The sequence below is a fragment of the Panthera leo genome, chromosome B3, assembly GCF_018350215.1.
Source record: "Panthera leo isolate Ple1 chromosome B3, P.leo_Ple1_pat1.1, whole genome shotgun sequence".
Taxonomy (NCBI): Eukaryota; Metazoa; Chordata; class Mammalia; order Carnivora; family Felidae; genus Panthera; species Panthera leo.
This window is the reverse complement of record NC_056684.1, coordinates 67535069-67554931: the sequence shown is the minus strand read 5'-3', so window position 1 is coordinate 67554931 and position 19863 is coordinate 67535069. Positions and strand designations below refer to the sequence as shown.

General features: G+C 35.4%; 1 protein-coding gene across 1 annotated transcript in view; it reads right to left on the bottom strand.

The window, feature by feature from the left end:
• AQR (aquarius intron-binding spliceosomal factor) overlaps positions 1–19863 on the bottom strand; it is a 91617-nt gene that overhangs the window by 15100 nt on the left and 56654 nt on the right. Inside the window, exons 21-29 of the mRNA XM_042942481.1 lie at positions 18538–18684; positions 17648–17717; positions 15412–15522; positions 12621–12730; positions 9496–9631; positions 7301–7510; positions 5211–5348; positions 1594–1665; positions 317–504 (exon numbers count right to left, since the gene is read on the bottom strand). Coding sequence (XP_042798415.1) covers positions 317–504; positions 1594–1665; positions 5211–5348; positions 7301–7510; positions 9496–9631; positions 12621–12730; positions 15412–15522; positions 17648–17717; positions 18538–18684 — 1182 coding nt within the window. The remainder of the gene's footprint in view (positions 1–316; positions 505–1593; positions 1666–5210; positions 5349–7300; positions 7511–9495; positions 9632–12620; positions 12731–15411; positions 15523–17647; positions 17718–18537; positions 18685–19863) is intronic.

The following is a 19863-nucleotide window of genomic DNA, read 5'->3' as shown; positions in this document are numbered from 1 at the left end:
GTGTTTTCCTCGTTTACCTTTTGCTTTAGATTTCAAAATGATATTAACTGTATATCTTCTGGGGGCATAAAGACAGTGAAAGTGACAGAGAAAAGAAGCCCTCAGTTCACAAATCACATACATTAATCTTAGTGAACGAAGTGCAGGAAATTACTTAGTTCACATACCACGCAAAAGGCAATACAGGCACTTTCAGATTTGTAGACGCCAAGTTCCTAGACAGCTGGGAATACTAGAGTCTCTACAGAATATGCTATCAAATACTTGGATTACGGAACAGGGGTCCTTAAACAGGGAATACTTAAGGCTCCTTTACCTTGCTCTGGCTCGCCCTTGAGCATCAAGGTCCACAGTAGGAACTCCAACACGGACAAAGCGAGTGAACAGAGACTGCTCCATATTTGAATACTTCTGAAAGGCCATATTCTTAATGACTGGAGGTAACTGGTGATGATCACCAATCATAATCCAGCGTTTCAGTCGGCTAAAACCATCTTGAGGATTCTAGAAATGAAAAGTGAGGAGATAACAAAATACTCTGATTAATATATTATCCTATTAGTCTCCAATTTATCATACAAGAGTCCTATTTACAAAACAGCTTTATTAGCTTACTAATTCTCATTCATCAGCTCCACAGAGAGACATCCGGCAAATGTACAGAATGACTTGTGAGCCACAAACAGGTGCCATCACCCTCGTGGCTCACAGTGGGTGAGGGAGGGTGGAAGGATTGAGAGGGCAAGCATGAAATTAACTCTGCTTTACCAGGTAGGGCAATCCAAAGAGGTCTGGAAGACTCTGGTCAGAATTAAGCAAAGGGTACACAGAAAGAAACAGATGCCCAAACAGGGAAATGGAAGGATGTCAGAGTAGACACCTCATATCACAATTACGCTGAGAACCAGTTCTGAAAACCTCCAAAGCAGTAAAAATTATGTCTTTAATATTTCCCACAGTATTACTTCCATTTCCTGCTTTATAGCTCTCCTTGTTCCTTGAAACATACCCTGACAAAATGCATTCCAAGTCCAAAATAATTTGGCTTATAAAACAACTTTTAGAACCCAATTTATCTATGAATTAAAGCAGTCTTTATTCTTAAACTGGGATTACACATTTTGTTTTTAATTCTTCCATAGTAAAGACTATGGTACAGTAAGAAACATTCTTAAACATCATCAGTTGGCTAAAAAAATTTAGGCATAAAATAAAGAAAAGCAATGTACTCAGTGAACATCAAAAACAATTCTAGAAACAACTCTAACAAAAGAAATGAAAAAATAGCTCATCTACCCTCCAAACTGCATAACAACGTAATTTTCCCGATTAAAATTACTAAGCCTTTTCAAAACTTAAAGATAAACTATGAATTTTTAAATAGTACTCCCGGAAACAAAACAAACTACTAAATAACCACTGAACAGATTAAAGGAAGTTTACAGGCTTAAAATAGATTAGCAACCATAATGAAGTTAAAGAGAATATGTAATTATGGCAATTAGCACCCCAAAACTGTGTAGCTTTTTGACACTGCCCCCCGGAATTCTTCAAACTCTACTTTCTTTGTTTCAGACCTCAGTCTCCTCCTACCTGTAGAAGAAGAGGTATAAAAGTTTCTATCTCCAGAATCTGCGCAGCCTCTTCCATTAAAATGTTGTCATACTGAGAAAGGGAGAAAAAAGGAAATCTTGTCAAAAAGGCAGCTTGAAATCTAAACAACTACCACCATAACTGTAACGACTAGCCAAAAAAACCCCAAATAATATTAGACAAAAATAACATCATACAAATTATTCAAACATGATGCCCTGGTTTTCTAGTTCAAGTCTTAGACCTCAGGGAAATCCTCTAAATAAACAACTACCTTGAGGAGATCTCACAGATCATTTCTTGCATTGCCCATCAACTTAAGTTATTTTCAATTCTGTTCTTTAAGTTCTACATAAGCAAGAATCAAATTATGATTATATATGAGGTCATTTCCATTGATACTCTTACCCTAGGTAGTATTTGGGAGCATTTATTTTTCCCTTATGAATTCTACCCAGCACATGATAATCCACCTCTGTTGTATCCCTGGCAATTTGTCACCAAAGCATGAATTTTATCTTCAAAACTCCCTCTCCATTTCTACCACCACGACCACTAAAATCCAAGCCACTTCTCTATTGCCAGAAATCTCTTTACTAGCCCTTCCCCTTCCTGGCTTGCCTCTCATAAACCACTGATACAACAGGCATCAGATCATGTCACCGACTGGTTCCAAATCCTTCAATGGCTTCTAATTGTCTTAGGAAAGAAATCCCTGAACATGGCCTGCACGAGATGTATTAATAAGGGCCTATATTGAATTTGGTCTCTGTCTTCCTCTCCTACCCTTCTCCTTACTAATTACACTTTAACCATGTTGACCTATTTCATTTTCTTAGAAATGGCAAAATGCTCTGACTTCAGGCCCTCTGTAATACTATTCTCTCATTTTTTTGTTTGCTTGGCTTTTTCTTATTCTTAAAGTACCAGCTTAAAACCCACTTTATCCAGGTCTTCTCTCACCTCCAAATCTAAAACTGATTTCACAGAACTCTGTCCATTTGTCTCACAGCACATCACGATTTGTAATTCTATCTGTATATTTACTTGTTTGGTATCTGTATCCTTCCACTAGCCCAGTTTCTGGTAACGCCAAGTACTGCACACTTATAAAATAATGAAAAATCAAGTCTTTCTCCAACATAAGGAATTTTCCTTCTTTCTTTCATGATTACTTACATCTGCCCAATTATCTGCTAGATCTATTCTCGACATGCTTTCCTTCCCCTCCACTTCTAATTCTGATTGTTAGTGTGACATCCCCTTCCTTGTCTTATTGGTAAAATACCTTCTTTGAGAATCTCACTAAATACAAATTAGAGTTCCTTTTTTTGTGTGTTTTTAAAGTTTTCTCCTCTTAGTCTGTTTTCTAGAGAGGCAGAAGGTAGGAACATATATTTACTCTTAATGATTAACTAACCCTCTGCTTTTAAATGGATTGTATTGTTTATATATACAGTACTATAATTTCTGTGCTATTAATTTTTACCAAACTCTGCTTGTACCTATTTGTTTGTCCAAGATAAGTAGCTAAGATGAATTTCCATTGGATATCCAATGATGAAAGTTAAGGTTCAATTATATACGGTTTTCTACTGAAAATGACTAAAGGGTTAGGCATGTAGATGGGTGTCTTCTCTAGCTCTATCTGATGCTGAATTTCCCTATTACAAGGATTAATTAGGTCATCCCTGTAGGAGCTTAGGAGGAGTTCTAAGAGCCACATTTTCTCACAAGTCTCTGCTTGGACTCTCAGGATAATAGACATGATATGAAAAAGAGCGGGAGCAGCTCAAAGATGTTTTAAAGAGCCTGCTTTCTGAAAAATAACTGAAAATCTAATGCAATTTAACTTACCAAAAACATATCTATAGATTATACTTTGTAAAAGACGATTTTAATCACCAAGCAAGATTATGACATAACCGTATTGGGCATATTAAGGCAGGAAGAGAGTATATGACTGTGCATGCATGTCCCCGTGGGGACAGCACAAGGTCAAATGACAAAGTCTAAAAGGGAAAGAAGAAAGGAAATACTAAAAGAGTTGAAAGAATGGTTGATTATCAGGGGAGTAAGGGACTGACCTTTCTTAATGTTAAGTAGCTCTGTAAGGTTTTTAAATGTTTAAACCACATGCAGGTGTTTAAGTTTGATAAAAATAAAACTTCAAAATTGAAAATATAAAAAAATGTAAGGAATACTATTAGCACTCATGCTAACTACATACGAATAGCACAATTAAATAAATGATTAATGAAAATTTGATAAGCTACAAGTAATGCTTTTTAGAACGTGCATATGAAAAGCTGCATGACACCATAAAATGTTATTTATGATTTTGCACCATTTCCCTTGTTATTAAACTGATAATATTTAATATCAAATAAAGCATATTTTATTTATTTTAACAATTATTTATTTATTTTGAGAGAGAGAGGGAGCGTGCAGGAGGGGCAGAGACAGAGGGAGAGTGTTCTCAAGAAAGTTCTGCCCTGTCAGCGCACAGCCCATGCCAGGCTTGAACCCACGGACCGTGAGATCATGCAAGAGTCGGACACTCAACAAACAGCCACCCAGGCGCCCCAAGTATATAATGTCAGTCCCAGAAACAAAATATTTAGGTGAAAAATTCTCACTAATAATTTGCAAAAGGGTAAATTCACACCACTCGTGTAAGTTCACAGTACCTTTTCATAATTTATCGTACTTGTGTTACCTTGCAGCTGAGGAACCTTTTCATCCAAGATAGCAACTCTTCTATCACCTTGAATTTTTTTAGCACTTACCTTCCAGTGAGCTCACAACATTTAAAATTTCTCAGTTACTTTCATTAACAACAAATGCCTTGCTAACCTTGAATTCAAACCAGTACACAAACCCTAATTTTAAACAACAGATAAACCAGTTTCAGAGAAGTGAAATGATTTGCATTAAAATCAGAGTTTAGGCCTGTATCACTAGCAAAGTCACAAAGAGCCTGCAGATTCAAATTTACTGCTCATTTATTACATTCTACTTTAAATGAGTCATAGGCTATCAGGCTATGGTGCCCATTAACTCTGTCTTTTATCATATGATGAAATCATTTTAATAGCTCATCCTACAATCTAAATGAGGATCCCATATCCTTATATGGAAAGCTTTTCGTCTACTGAATGAACAAATAACTGGGAGTGAATGTGTACTCAAAACATGAATAATGCAAGCATATAAATGTCTAATAGGTGAAAAACATTGTCAAATGTTATTTTTATAGGTTTTAGTTCTGTTTGGAGATTTTTTAACATAGTGAAAACAGATGAATTTACCTTAACAGACATTAGAATTTAGTTAGACGATCATGGTCATAATGTTATTTAGTGGCCATAGGTCCAATAAGTAGACTTAGAAAAATTAGATTTAGAGTACACTAATCATGTAAACATCCGAGGTTATCATCATTTTCAGAAGAGACGTTTTTAAGTAATTTTGAGTGTGAACTTCAGTCAGAGGTAAGCAATCTCCAAGGAAAATGGCGTAGGTAAAAGAAAGGAAAGGGGAAAAAGGAAAAGAAAGGAGAGGAAAGGAAACACTAACAACTGAACAGATGATGAACTAAGAAACTAAGTCCCTACCTTGAAACCTAGCTTGACTAAATCATGTCGTTTTAAGGCAGCATGAGTACAGGTCATAGCAATGATTTTGGCTTCTTTCACCAAAAGGTATTTAGATCTGTCCAGTCCACTTCGAAGCAGTTCAGAAGCTCTGAATTCCTATGGGAGTGGGAGTCAGTGAGAGACTATGTTAGGAAGATAAACACATTTCATGCATACATTCCTACAATCCAGTTTATCAGAATTAATTCTTGATGAGCTAATATAAATAAATCACAAACTAAGCCTAATGAATCATAATTTTATTCATTATTAATTAGATACTAATTGTGTTCAAATAATAACTGATATTCAAGCTATAATTTAGGCTGTTTTTGTATAATGTAAAATATTTACTGTATCAATAAGATTACTGAATAAAACATCTATCTCATTATTTATTTTACTCAAGGTCCCTCCATGAAAACTATTTCAAGTATTCATAACAAAGGGAATTGAACGCAGGGGTCTGGTTTCACAGGTGAGAGAAGCCAGTCAGGGAATGGTTGAAGTAACCCAGAGATTAGCAATAGTACGAACCATTGTAGAATCTGACCATTCCTAGGCTAGGATAGACAAGGGAAGGAGGCAGTGTTGTCAGAGCCTAGGGACTGGGGTACCAGAACAATCATAGTGAGCCAGGCCAACTGAAACTGGAGCCATGGAAGAGATGAAATCCAAGGCAGCTGGTGGAGAAATATCCTAGCTTCTCTTTTTCTGCCACATTTTTATTGGCTGAACCGAGCCAGAAGTCAGCTGATAAGGGAGGGCAGGATCAGCCCCACCTCTGACCTTGGCAGAGGATCCCCCACAGAGCAGAGTAGAGGATGGACAGCAGATGCTGAGTGAGGAGCAAACAAGCTCAAGCAGAGTACCTAATACAAAGTTTTTAAAATCTGAACATTATGTCATACTTACTTCCGACATTTTGAACATGTTTGTTTTTTAAATAATTAAAACAATACAGGTACAGGAGAGGTATGCTATTTAAATCTCTCCCACCCTCTCCCAAGACACCTACTATTATGAATTAAGTATATTTTTTCCTTTTACTTTCTGTTTATGTAATCATAAGCATACTCTAATATTGTTTCATAGGTTCTTAAAATTTATTATTATACTGTATATTTATTATTTTGTACCTCCTGTCCATCCACCCATCCATCGACCTACTCATACATATTTACTAAACATATACTATGTGCCAGATACTCTTCTAGGAAGAAGAGTATTTGTATCTAAAAGGTACAAATAAAACAAAGCCACTGCTCCTTTACCTGGAATAATCCTGAATCATCCTACTGAGGAATGTGAGCTTGAATGTGATCCCTTTATGCTATAGTCTTCAAATGATGTTTTCCATAGGGAATGAGAAAAGTAGGAAGCACAAGGGGGCTGGTATAGGTGCCTGGATTCCAGACATATTTTTCTCTTATTTTACCTTAATACTCAACATAAATCAACCTGGCTAACAAAGCAACCTCACTTTTTGCCACTGGTCAGAAGGCATAAAGAACATGCCTTTTGGCCATGTGGCAGTCTCAGATTCTAATTCAAAGAAACACTATTGAATCTCCTGAGGGAAGCATTCCTTTCTTAAATTAGAAGACTTTTACACGAGAAAAGTAAAAATAATGGGGATTCAATTCATATCTTAATTTTTACTCACTTCTTGAACTAAAACTATAAATGTTTTCTTTTTCTTTTTTGTTAAGGGATAATTTATTTTGAGAGAGAGAGAGAGAGAGAGCAAGCTCACGAGCAGGGGAGGGGCAGAGAGGGAGGAAAAGGGAGAATCCCAAGCAGGCTCTGTGCTTTCAGCACAGAGCCCGATGCGGGGCTTCATCCCACAAACCATAAGATCATGACCTGAGCTGAAATCAAGAGTCAGAAACTTAACTGACTGAGCCACCCAGGCACCCCTATGAATGTTTTCAATAATCTCACTTAAAAGTAACAATCTGGTTTGTAACGTGAATATTCCACATTTACTTCATTAAAAACAAAACCCGAAACCCAACTAAACTCAAAACCTTAAAAGGAAAGTTAAAAAAAAACTTGAGAATCCTTACCTCAAGCTGAGTAAAGATTTTCTTAATGTGCCTGAAACATCCTTCAGCAATTTCCATGTCTTCTTCATAAGATCGGCCTTTAAAAATGGGTTGAGGGGCATTTGCAAAGTATTCATGAAAAGGGAAGAAAGTGGAGACTTCCGTGACATCTGGCAGTGTATTACCTTTATTTTTCACTTTGCTGATATATTCTTCCCAACGAGACATGACCTATAAAAAAAAGGGACTTGACTTCAAATTTCTCAGCTAGTTATTATACTTTAAATGATAAAATAAAAGAGATATCTAATAAAAATAAAGACTTGCTAAGGGAAAGAAAAAAAAAAAGCAGTCCTTGACCCAACAGGACTATTTCTTATCTGAGTCACTGACAGACTGCCCTTCTTTTATAAAAGTGACCTTTAAGAAAAAGGTTCTTTAATAAAAATGTAAAAGCTAGAAAGAACCTCAGGGTCATCTCATGGGACTTTTTGATCTTAGACATTTCAGACTCTCCATGGATACTCAGAACAGTATTACTGACGCTTAAAAAACAAAACAAAACAACTCCTAAACAAAGAAATTTTTTATTTTTTCATCTCAGTTTCTCTCCATATATGGGAAGTCCCACTTTAGCACCATTTAAGTAAATTTGGCATTTCCAACCCTTCTCCCAGACCCTAATAATTTTTCCAATCCTCTTTTGTACATTTACAATGAACTTCTGTTAAACTGAGTATGTATCTGAAAACTCATTTTATGACTTTGTGATAGAGCTCGATTATATCCTGGTATGTTGTACTATGCCGCTACCATGCAGTTCCCGCTCTATCTCAATTTTGGTAATTCTCCTAGCCTTTTACGTTTACAACTTCAGGGTTTCTCCAAGTGTGGTTCTTAGGCAGAACATCTGAGAGGCAAAACAAAGATGTAGATTCCTGGATGCCACCTCTTACTGAGAGAGAATCTCTGGAGACAAACTTCCCAATCCTCCCATCCACCTCCCCTCCTGCAATACACTTTGTTCTCTGCATTTAAGAGTCTCTTATGGTTTGCCCTCCTCTGTTTTTATCTTAAAATAACTTTCCCACTGTGATTCTTACGTGTTGAAAATTGTTAATCTATACTGTTAATTTTTAAAAAAATTTACAATTGTTAATCTGTACTGTTAATTTTTCCCAAGTCGATTACTTAAGCCTCCACAAATGTATAGATTATTTCTCCTACTTTTAAAGGTAGTTTTCACTGAGAGCCCAATGATTTTTATTTTGTGCCAAATATACATTTAGGCATGATCTTTATTCCACTATTCAAAGTTCTAAACTGCCTGAGTCTAATGCAGACAGACTACTTTGCAAGATGATGTATATCTTCTCTGTGTCACAAGGAACCATGAAATCTGATCATTTTAAATGGACTGAACTGGTTAGGGTGTCTACTTATAATGAACATACACCCATTCTTTCAAATACATTTTAAAATTTCAATGTTACAGTTGAGACTTAAAATATATGAGTAACATGAATACAAAAAGAACAAATAATGTTATACAAAATTCTCCATTATATGATTATGCCTTACTCTGCTTAAAATTATTAGCAAACCAACTGATTATTAAGGTTTATTTCTGTTCATTTTTTATTTAGCTTTCTATTTCTCAATGGTTCTCACACCCCAAAAAATTAACCCTAAGAAAAGCAAAAAAAAAAAAAAAAAAAAAAGCACACCTTTACACTGAAGTCAAAAGAATTTTTAACTTAAACCCCTACTTTTGAAACTGGCTGTAAAATATAATATATTTCTGTAAATTTGAAAGGAGAATGTGTTTTTCTTCATTAGTTGATTAACGTGAAGAGTAAAAGTAGGTTAAAGAACTGTACTTTGTTACCACTGGGTAGTTAGCATATTTAGTTGTCTTTCCACAGTAAAGAAAACAAGAGAGACTAGAAAATTTGTCAATAGCAAGAAAGAAAAAAGTAAAAAAATTAAAAAGTAGCAACACTGGCCTTTCAGTGAATGCGTCATCAAACAGTCATTTAGTCAAGAAAATCGAAGTTAACAGGAAATACAAACACTTAATATTCACAAATATAGCTTTGACAACAGCATAAATTTTAATCTACTCAACAAAAAAATAAGCTTTCAGGAAGGACCTCAAGAACCTATCCCAGTTTCCAAATGAAGACCATATGATTTAAAAACTCTTAATCTCCTACCTGATATAAGAAGAAATAGCCTGCAGTTTCACAAGTATATGAAGCATCTCCTGGAACCCCTAGACTCTTTTGCAAGCGTTTGACTTCTTCTAAAAGTTCTATTCTTCGAGCCAGGACATAATTAACTCTTCCATACCTAGAAATTTCAATTAAGTAAAAAGCAAAATTATATAAAGAAGAGACTTTCAAGGAGACTGTCAGAAAAATATTTAAGAAAATCATAGTAAAAACCATAAATGGCCAAATAGAAAAAAAAAAAAACTGTAGAAAACACTGTTTTTATTTAATAAAAGTGGTAGTTCTTGGATCAGTGCTGATCTGCAAACATGTTAGTGGTCTGTGAGGAAGGAAAATCAACTACATCACTAAATGCACCACTTAATACACCATTCTTTTTTGCTCCCCTCACCTCCATAACAAGACCTTCACAAAGAAGTACAGTGTATTCTGGTGTTAGTTCATCTTATCACAGACCAAGAATACATAGTTTATGGAATGGCTGCTTTGAATAGCACTGTTTTACACTATCATAGAGATAGATTAGTTCTAAAAGCTTTGATAAATAATTTTAAAATGTATTTGAGGGCGCCTGGGTGGCTCGGTCAGTTAAGTGTCTGACTTCGGCTCAGGTCATGATCCCACAGTTCATGGATTCGAGCCCTGCATCGGGCTCTGTGCTGACAGCTCAGAGCCTGGAGCCTGCCTCGGATTCTGCGTCTCCCTCTCTCTCTGCTCCTCCTCCGTTAGCGAGCGTTCTCTCTCTCTCTCTCTCTCTCTCTCTCTCTCTCAAAAATAAAGAAACATTAAAAAAAATTTTTTTTAAATAATAAAATAAAATGTATGTGAGTGGGGCGCCTCGGTGGCTCAGTCGGTTGTGTGTTTGACTCTTGATTTTGGCTCAGGTCATGACTTCATGGTTCGTGAGATGGAGCCCTGAGTTGGGCTCTGTGCTGACAGCTCAGAGCCTGCTTGGGATTCTCTCTCTGCCCCTCCTCAACTCATGCCCCTCTCTCAAAATAAATAAATAAAAACTTAAAAACAAAAAACAAACAAACCCAAACTATGTTTGATCATTCTTTGTTGTCCCAGCATGTACCACTGCACCTGAATCTACTATGTTCATAAATATTTGCTAAATGAGTAAGAAAACTGAAATTTGAAAAGTACCTGGCCCAGAGGTATGTAGTTAAGGAAAAAAAGCAGTGTATCAGAACTGGATCCCAAAACCTGTACATACTCTTTCCACAATAACAAAGTGCCTTCTATAGCCTTTTAACATTATTAAAAAAAAAAAAAAAAAAAAAATTAACATAGTGTAAACACTGCTGTTCTCATTTTTAAAGACTGGTCAAAGGAAGAAGTCATGTTCCTGAATGCTCCACAGCTGAAATTCACCTGAGGAAGCAAGAATGATTGAGAATAAAAGGGCTATAAGACACAGTCTATGTTTAAAGAATTTCCCAACTCAGAAGGATATAAACATCACAGCAGGTAACTTTTTTCAGAAAGTTTGCTTATCTAGACCTTAAAGCATTTTCTATAATAAACACTTTAGGAATGAGGAAAAAATTGAAGATGCTTATAAAGGAGTCTGTAATAAAATGCCAAAATTCTTGTGATATAGGGTTAAATGTAAAATAGACAATGGAATTCTATGTACTACTACTTATTCTATTATTCCATAAATCTAAAACTATACTAAAAAAAAAGTCTTAATTTAAAGAAGCAATGTATACAATTGTCAATAATAGCATGATCACAGCTGATTATTAAAAGGGTGAATACCAAAGAGTTGTTTTGGAGTAGTGGAATTATGTATGACCACTCCTCCTCTATCTCACAAGGTTTGAAAATTTTTCTTTAGGCAAAATGATATTACTTTTACTATGAAATGATACTCTTTTTCCTTTTAGTTATGAAAAAGGGAGAGAAATGAAAGAACATGCCCAATGCAGCAAGCACATACCTACTAATAGAGCCAGGGCTTGGCTTGTGCATCAGAAAGCAAAAATTATTATTTTCTTCGGAAAGTTGGTATTAGCTGAAATCCTTTTTTAAGTTTTACTTCGGTTCTGTTCTAATATTCTTTAAAAAACTATAGACCCTACTGCAGTGTAATTATAATACCACCTTTATGTTCACTGAATGCTGGATTATTACATTTTACAGTCTAGCCCACTTCTGTAAGTTTAATATGAGGAAATATCCATGGCAAGAATTCAGAGAAGTAACTTTGGCTAATCCAAAATTAAGAATCTAGAGCCCCAAATATAACTTAGTGTGTGTTGTTCTTTGCCCTATGACTTTTTAGAAGCTAACAAATGTTTGGTGAGCTCTGTAATACAAGAACTCAAAATAGATGCAACATAATAATTTAACACTCCTTTAGCTCTTTTGATGTCTATGATCAATTTAGTCAAAGGTCATGTTCAATAGCCAAAGGCTGTATTAAATATGTGCAGCTGTTTGTTATGACTATTGTCTGAAATCATGCTTTAAAAATGCATTTCAATATAAATGAAATGAGCTATTATAAACAAACTTTGAAGGGGAAATCTAAAATACTAACAGTAGGAGAAATTTCGATTTGTAAAATTTTAGTTACTTTGTAATATGTAATGTTAAACATAAAGTCCAGCTAAATGGCAATTAAGTACCTGTGATAATACTTAAAATCTCAAAGCTTATACTATCATTAATCTCTAATTGTGTTTCATTAAAGAACCAACTTCTTAATTGGTGCCTAAAATATATGCAAATTAAGTGTCTGAATGAAATGTGAAAAGGAATCACGGAAACTTGTACAGTTTGAGTTGGCAACATTAAAAATGACCTCAATAAATAGAGAACAAATGGCAATCTGCAATTTTAAAAAGATGAATAAGATAAGTCTCTTTACTGAAATAACTGTACTCTTCAGGGAAAAAATGGCATAAACAAACAGAACTGGAGCTGAAGGAGATGATGATGTTTAGGTCAACTATAAGTAGTTATGCTAGAATCTTTCAGAATTAAGTTTGATTATTCATGGCTCTTGTCCCCTCGCGTTTCTTCAATAAAGAAGAGGAAGGGAAGGTTAAAAATTGTTTTGTGTACCATTTCAAAACTCATCCCCGTCTGCTCACCTGCTGAAATCTTTCTCTGTCTCCAGCTCTTCTTCTCCATGACCGAGACGCAGCAGGTGGCGCTCATCAATGTCTAGAGCCATGATCTTCTCAAACAACTGGTTCAAGGCCTGGAGAATAAAACAAAAAGGGTGACAGTGAATTTTAATGAACTGTCAGCCTCTTTTAAAAGTAACAAAAACCAGGGGTGCCTGGGTGGCTCAGTCGGTTGAGCGTCCGACTTTGGCTCAGGCCACGATCTCACAGCTCGTGCGTTCGAGTCCCGCGTCAGGCTCTGTGCTGACAGCTCAGAGCCTGGAGCCTGCTTCAGATTCTGTGCCTCCCTCTCTCTCTGCCCCAACCAACTCACATTCTGTCTCTGTCTCTCTCAAAAATAAATAAACATTAAAAAAAATTATAAAAGTAACAAAAACCAACATTTAGAAGGACAGAAAAGAATGAACACTGTCTAGTCAGATAAGAATCAAATTCAAAACACAGAAGAAAACAAGTCTTATACTAAGTTACTTACAATGTAAACAAAATAGCATTTTTCTTGATTTCTGATATTGCTGCCTACACATACTTGGCCAAATGAATGACTGAAAACCATCTGACCACTAAATCTCTGCTTCCACTAATTTATGAAAGAAAGAAAAACTATGGATCAGTTTCTATTCTCCCCAAATAGTAACAATTACTGAAATAATTAATAAACACACCAAGATTTCACTCCACAGAATATCCATGGGTTGTAGAAAACTGAAACATTTTTGCAGCTGGAAAAGGACTCTCAGGCAGTGAGTGTGTAGAGAGAATATGTCAAGAAGACCACATAAGGGGAAGGTAAATTGCATCATTCAAATCTTAGGCCAAAGGTCTGAAGTTCTCTATACAACAATGAACAGAGCACTCATTAACTGCAAACTATGCTGATGGAGGCCATCTAGAAGCACTCCTTTCTACCTATAAAATAGTCGTGTTTAGGGCTCCCTCGAATCTTAGTATCAATTACCTGAACATCTACAGTTACAGCGTTTTGTAGACAGGCAAAAGTTTCATAGTATGGAAAGATACATTAAGAAAGACATCATTTAAAACTCAGCCAAATGTCTCTCTTAATTTACCATCACTCTAACCCTACCCATAAGCCAACATCCAGTCTCATAATGTAAATACAGATATCTTTTGCTATCAAAACTCTAACAATTAGAGCTCAGATTGAAGAAATGAACATAAATTTTCAGAAAAAAATTCCCCAATATTCAAACTCTTGATGCTCTCCATCCAAAACCTGAGATCCAATGAATCAGACCACATAGCATTCATCACTGACTAGCCAAACTCAGAAACCACAAAGATTTAGAGAACAAAAAATACTATCACACTGCACTCAAAAAACCCTGCAAGATCTCATTATGAATTAAAGTAATACTGAAGAACTGCTTGCATTAAGTATGCAGATGAAGATCTGACAAATGAAAAGCAACAAATCAACAACTGATATCAAGGATGACATGATTATCAAAGATCATTAGCAAACAACGAAGTCTTTGGCTACCTCTATAAAACAACCTCTATAATTGTAATATACAAGTCAATCATGAGTAGAAGAGTCTACAGAAAGTCATTATCAGGTTATGACAAAACTTACTAAAAATACTGTTAAAACAACAACACATGAATTATTCTTTATTCATTCTGAGTCTGGAAAGAGGTAAGATTATTACAGACTAAATTTCATTAAATAGAAGAAAAACGGCATAATTTGTAATTACATAATTTGTTTCTTTTATTAAGCTTCAGTCAGCTTTCTCCCCTGCACAATTTTAGTATACTGTACAATAATGTCACCATTACTTACAAACTTCAAAGATATAAAAACAAGTGAATGAATTGGATAGCATTAATTTTAAAAACCTATAGACTAAAAGTTGACAAATAATAGAGTAAGTGACATTTAGCATTCTAAAAATCCAATGCTTCTTTGTAGACCAACTCTTAAAGAAGTGGTCAACTGAAATCACCCTTTAGAGAACCATAAGTACCTTTAGAGGTTAGACTATACTGCAAGTTTCATGATGTTCTGAGAGCTTCCTGTTACGTTATACAGAAGAGCTAGTAAAGGTCAGGTGTCTTACTCATTTCTGTGACACTGAGATTTAAAAAAAACTACCACAGCACACACATAGACGTAAAGATCATTTTTCAGACAGTATTTATGTAAAAAAGTTGGTTTTTATTACATTAACAGTTTATAATGCCTTATGTATTGAATCTACAACATAAAATAGTCCTTCCATGTAATACAGATATTTATATGTAGACTTCATAATGAAAGAAAACTTCATCTAGTGTTGATACATTTAAGCCTTAGTCTTTTGGTAATATTCATTCTACTAAAGGATGAAAAATGTTACCAGTAAGGGTTAATGCTTTCAATCTCAAAGTAAAAGCTTTAGCTTTGCATGGAAGACTGGGGGAAAGGGAGGCATGTGGGGCAGAGGCAGCTTAATTTAATCCAAATGTTTGACCATATATCCAAGTATTCTTCTTAGCTTCCCACATTTTGACCTTCTTTATTAGAAATAAAAGATTGTTTTTATATTTTCCTCATATAATCTGGTCACGACCAGTAACAATCCAAGAGTTACTCAATAGGAAACACTATTTCAGTACTGTTGTCCCTATGATCGGGTTATCATACAAGTAGGAATCTCCATTGTGCCTTCATTCATCCCCCCACTCCTTCTTTACCTCCTCTACCATCCATCGTATCTATGCGTGTGCTCAGGGACACATACACACTTACCTGATTAGAATGAGTAACAATCAAAGTCCTCTGCTCTGGGAAATTATGGTAGATGTTGGATATGATCTGGACTGCCACATCTGTTTTTCCAGTACCTGGTGGACCCACAACCTAAAAAGGAGATGAAAACACAGCAAACTACTAAGCTATCATATTGTTAGAAAACAGACATTCTAAAACTGAAAGAGAAATTAAAAAAACTGCCAGATGAGTTTAGTAACAGAATGGACAAGAGAGTCAGTGAATCTGAAACAGAACAATAGAAAACACCCAACCTAAAAAATAAGCAAAAGAAAAGACTGAAAAAATATATGAAGAAACAATGGCTGAAAACTTCTCAAATCTGGCAAAAGACCAAAATCTACAGACTCAGGAAGCTCAGCAAACTCCAAAGAGAATAATTCCAAAGAAATCCAAGCCCAGACACATCATAATTAAATAGCTGAAAACTGAAGAAAAATTCTTAATAGCAACCAGAAAAAACTGATATATTTATGTATAGCAAAAGGATGTTTCAAATGACTATGGGTTTCTCTCACAAACCGCAGAAGCCAGAAGGAAGTGGAATAACATTTTGAAGAACTCCAGAATTCTATGTCCAAGTGAAAATATCTTCAAAGAATGAGGATGAAAGACATTCTCACATGAAGAAAAACAAAGATAATTCATTGCTAGCAGACCTGCTCTTGAAAGTGGTAAGAGTTTTTCAGACCGAAAGGAAGTGACATCAGAGAAAACTTAAAAATATCAGGAATGAAGGATAAACAGCAAATTTATAACAGCCTATTCATTTTTCTCTAGAGTTTTTAAAATATGTTTGCTTTTCTAACATTGCCTGACGGTATTTTCAATGTACGTATGTGTAATACACATAACAACTCTGACATAAAAGGGAAAAGGGAAAGGGACCTACATGGAGGTAAAGATCCTCTATTCAACTTAAGAGACAAAATACTGATTCTAAGTAGACTGTGAAAAACTAAGTATTTATATTGTAATTCTCTAGAGCAGCCACTAAGAAAAATCTGTGTAAGAGATACAAAAGAACACAATAGATAAATTAAAATGAAACACTAAAACTATCTAACCCAAAAGAAAGTTTAAAAAAAAAAAAAAGAGGAACAGGAACACAAAACAAAGGAAATAAAATAAATAATAAAGTGGTAGGTCTAAATCCAAACATATCAACTACATTTAATGTAAATGGTCTAAACACACTGATTAAAACACAGAGACTATCAGAATGAAGAAAATAACATAGCCCAACTACATGCTGTTTACAAGAAACTCACTTCAAATATAATATGTAGGTTAGAAACAAAATATGAGAAAAGGTGTATCATGTGAACACTAATCAAAAAACTGAAGTTGCTATATTAATATCAAAGTATATTTCAGGACAAAAAAAAATTACCAGTGATTAAGAAAAACATTACATAATAAGAAATGCATCAATTCACCAAGAAGATATGATAACGTATATGTACCTATCCATAAAGCTTTAAAAAACATGAAGCAAAAACTGAATGAACTGAAAGGAGAAATGGATAAATATGTAATTGTAGTTGGAGACTTCAATAATCCTCTTTCAGTAATCAACAGAAATAGTAGGTGGAATATCAGTAAGTACAGAGAAATACTGAATCAAATGAATCTGACATATGTAGGACACTGCCCCCCAAAACAATAGAATAAACACTCATTTCAAGTGCACATGAAATATTCACCAAGACAGATCATATCCTGGGCCACAAAACAAACTTGAGCAAATTAAAAAAACAAAAAATTGAAATCACACAACGTATTTTCTCTGAACATAAAGGACTCAGAACAGAAATTAGTAAGTGGAACATAACAGGAAAATCTCTAAATACTTGGAAATTAAAGATAGTTTTAAATCAGTTGTCAGTAGACTTCTTCTGTAAAGGGCCAGCAGTAAACATTTCAGGCTTTGTAGGCCATACAATCTCTACTGCAAGTATTTAAACTCTGCCGTTACAGCACAAAGCTGGACAGAGGCAATACGTAACCAAACAGGCATAGCTATATTCCAATAAAACTTTATTTATGAACACTGAAATAAGTAGAAGGCAAAATGTCCATATGCAAACAATGCCACAATTACTTATGAACACTTAAATTCAGTTGTGTTTTTGTGCTTCAAATACACTCTACACATTTGATGCTTATCTTATCCAAATCCACGTAAAAACATGTGGAACAATGCCTTTCTTACCATAGTTAGCCCAGGCTGCATTCCAGCACGGATGGCCTCTATCTGTGTGTGAGTGAACTGAATTGTATTACTACAAATAAGAGTAAATAAAAAGTTGGTTAAAAATACAGATGAACAACATTTAGTAAAAATTAGACAATAACCAGAAGTCCAAACGTCTGCTCTATATATGCCCCTGTTCTCCCAATCTCTTCTTTTCCTCACCCCAGCCCTTCAAGTGAGTGAGTGTGTGTGTTGGAGGGGGGTAGGGTGGGTAGGTGGGTGTGCATGTATGTGGTAAAGAAGAAAAAATAACAGATCTATTCTCTTAACAAATTTTAACTGCATACTACAGTATCGTTAACTACAAGCACAATGTTGGATAGCAAATCTCGTACTTTTACATCTTACATGACTGAACCAGTCTCTTCTAAATGATTTCCTTCACCCCTACCCCTCTACAGACCAACTGAAACTGAGTGAATCTTACAGAAAGAAAAGACTACAGTTATTTTTCAATACACTTAGCCCAACCAATATCTCACTTGGAATGTCAAAGTTCCAATTCCCAATGTAATACCAAATATAATGCCAGTTTAATAGTCCTGGCAAACATGCATGAGGGTAGCTGCTACATATAGCACATGGCCATGAAGTAAGAACACTGTGCTCAAATTAAGGTAGCCCTCTAACATTTATTGTTCATAGGACCTGAAAATGTTTCTTTTGGAAATATGACTACAGAACGGCCAAAAATGTCTGAGCTATCTAGCTGACAGAATACAAGGAAAAAGGGTCCAGAAACCTAAGTTTCCTGGGATTTTTAAAGGATAAGTAAATTTTTAAACATTATTAATACAAAATAGCAAACTATTATTCATTATTACAATTAACATAGATAGTAAAATTACCGTTTGGGTTGGTTATAAGGATAAGGGCCCCTATTGGGAATGACATGAGGTTCAACAATTAAGGTTTTCGCCTCTTCGGAGTCTTCATCTTCACCATCTGTATCTTTCCTTTTCTTTCCTTTTCCACTCCTTACTGGAAAGGTTATCCTACAAGACCAAAATGTTTGTTCATTTTTAGAATTAACAATTTCCCAAGCACCTACCTTGTGCATGACATTGTATGGAGGATAATCAGATCAGAAAGAAACACGTATGGCTTAACGGAACTCACTATCTGTACACACATTCTGAAAAGAGCAGACATACAAGCACTAAAATGTGTGTTCATGGAGTTCAGATAAGAAAAAGTCAGCTGAACAAAGGAGAATCAAAGAAGCAGGAGTTACATACTTATGTCCATGCACTGTAAGTGCTTTACACATTGTCCCTCCTTAAATCAGAAAAGGCTTCATGGGAGGGATGGCATCAAAGATGAGTTTCAAAGAACTTAGACATATAAACATGGGAGAGAAGCTAGTCTAGGAAGAAGTAAGACTATATACAGGTTCAAGTACAAGTGGCCAGTTTTGCCAGAATGGATACAATAGAGAAAACTAGACAGACAAGTTGGAGCCCTGTTATAACACTGTGGAATATCAAGCCTTTAAGGCAGATATACCAGTAAGGGTTAATACTTTCAATCTCAAAGTAAAAGCTTTAGCTTTCCATGGAAGACTGGGGGTGGAGAGGGGCATGCGGGGCAGAGTTCTTAGCTTGGGGTCAGGGATACCTCAGGAGGTGACTCTCCCTAGGCACCTGGGGAAATCAACAAATACCTTAAAATTAAACTAAAAAAACTAATTCTCTGTGTGCGCCTTTTCCACACAAGAGAATTCAGGGAAGAGTGAGGAGTTGCATCAGGTTCTTTGTTCCATTTCTAGTCACAATTTAAAACCAAAGCTCCTTTAACATTACATATAACTATATTGCAAATATTTAAATTTTGTGGAGTAAGAAAGCTTAAAAGAAAAACAATTTTTCCCTGAAAAAACAAAAGAAAGTTCAATATCCCATGGGTGTGTCCATTAATTAGGAAATATACCAGATTATGCATAATTTGCAAAGACATATTTTTTTTAATGTTTATTTATTTTGAGAGAGAGTGGGAGAGAAAAAGAGGGAACATACTGGTGTGAGTAGGGGAGAATCAGAGAGAGAATCCAAAGCAGGCTCCACACTGTCAGCACAGATCCTGACGCGGGGCTCCATCTCACGAACTGTGAGATCATGACCTAAGCTGAAATCAACAGCCACACACCCAACTGACTGAGCCACCCAGGCGCCCCA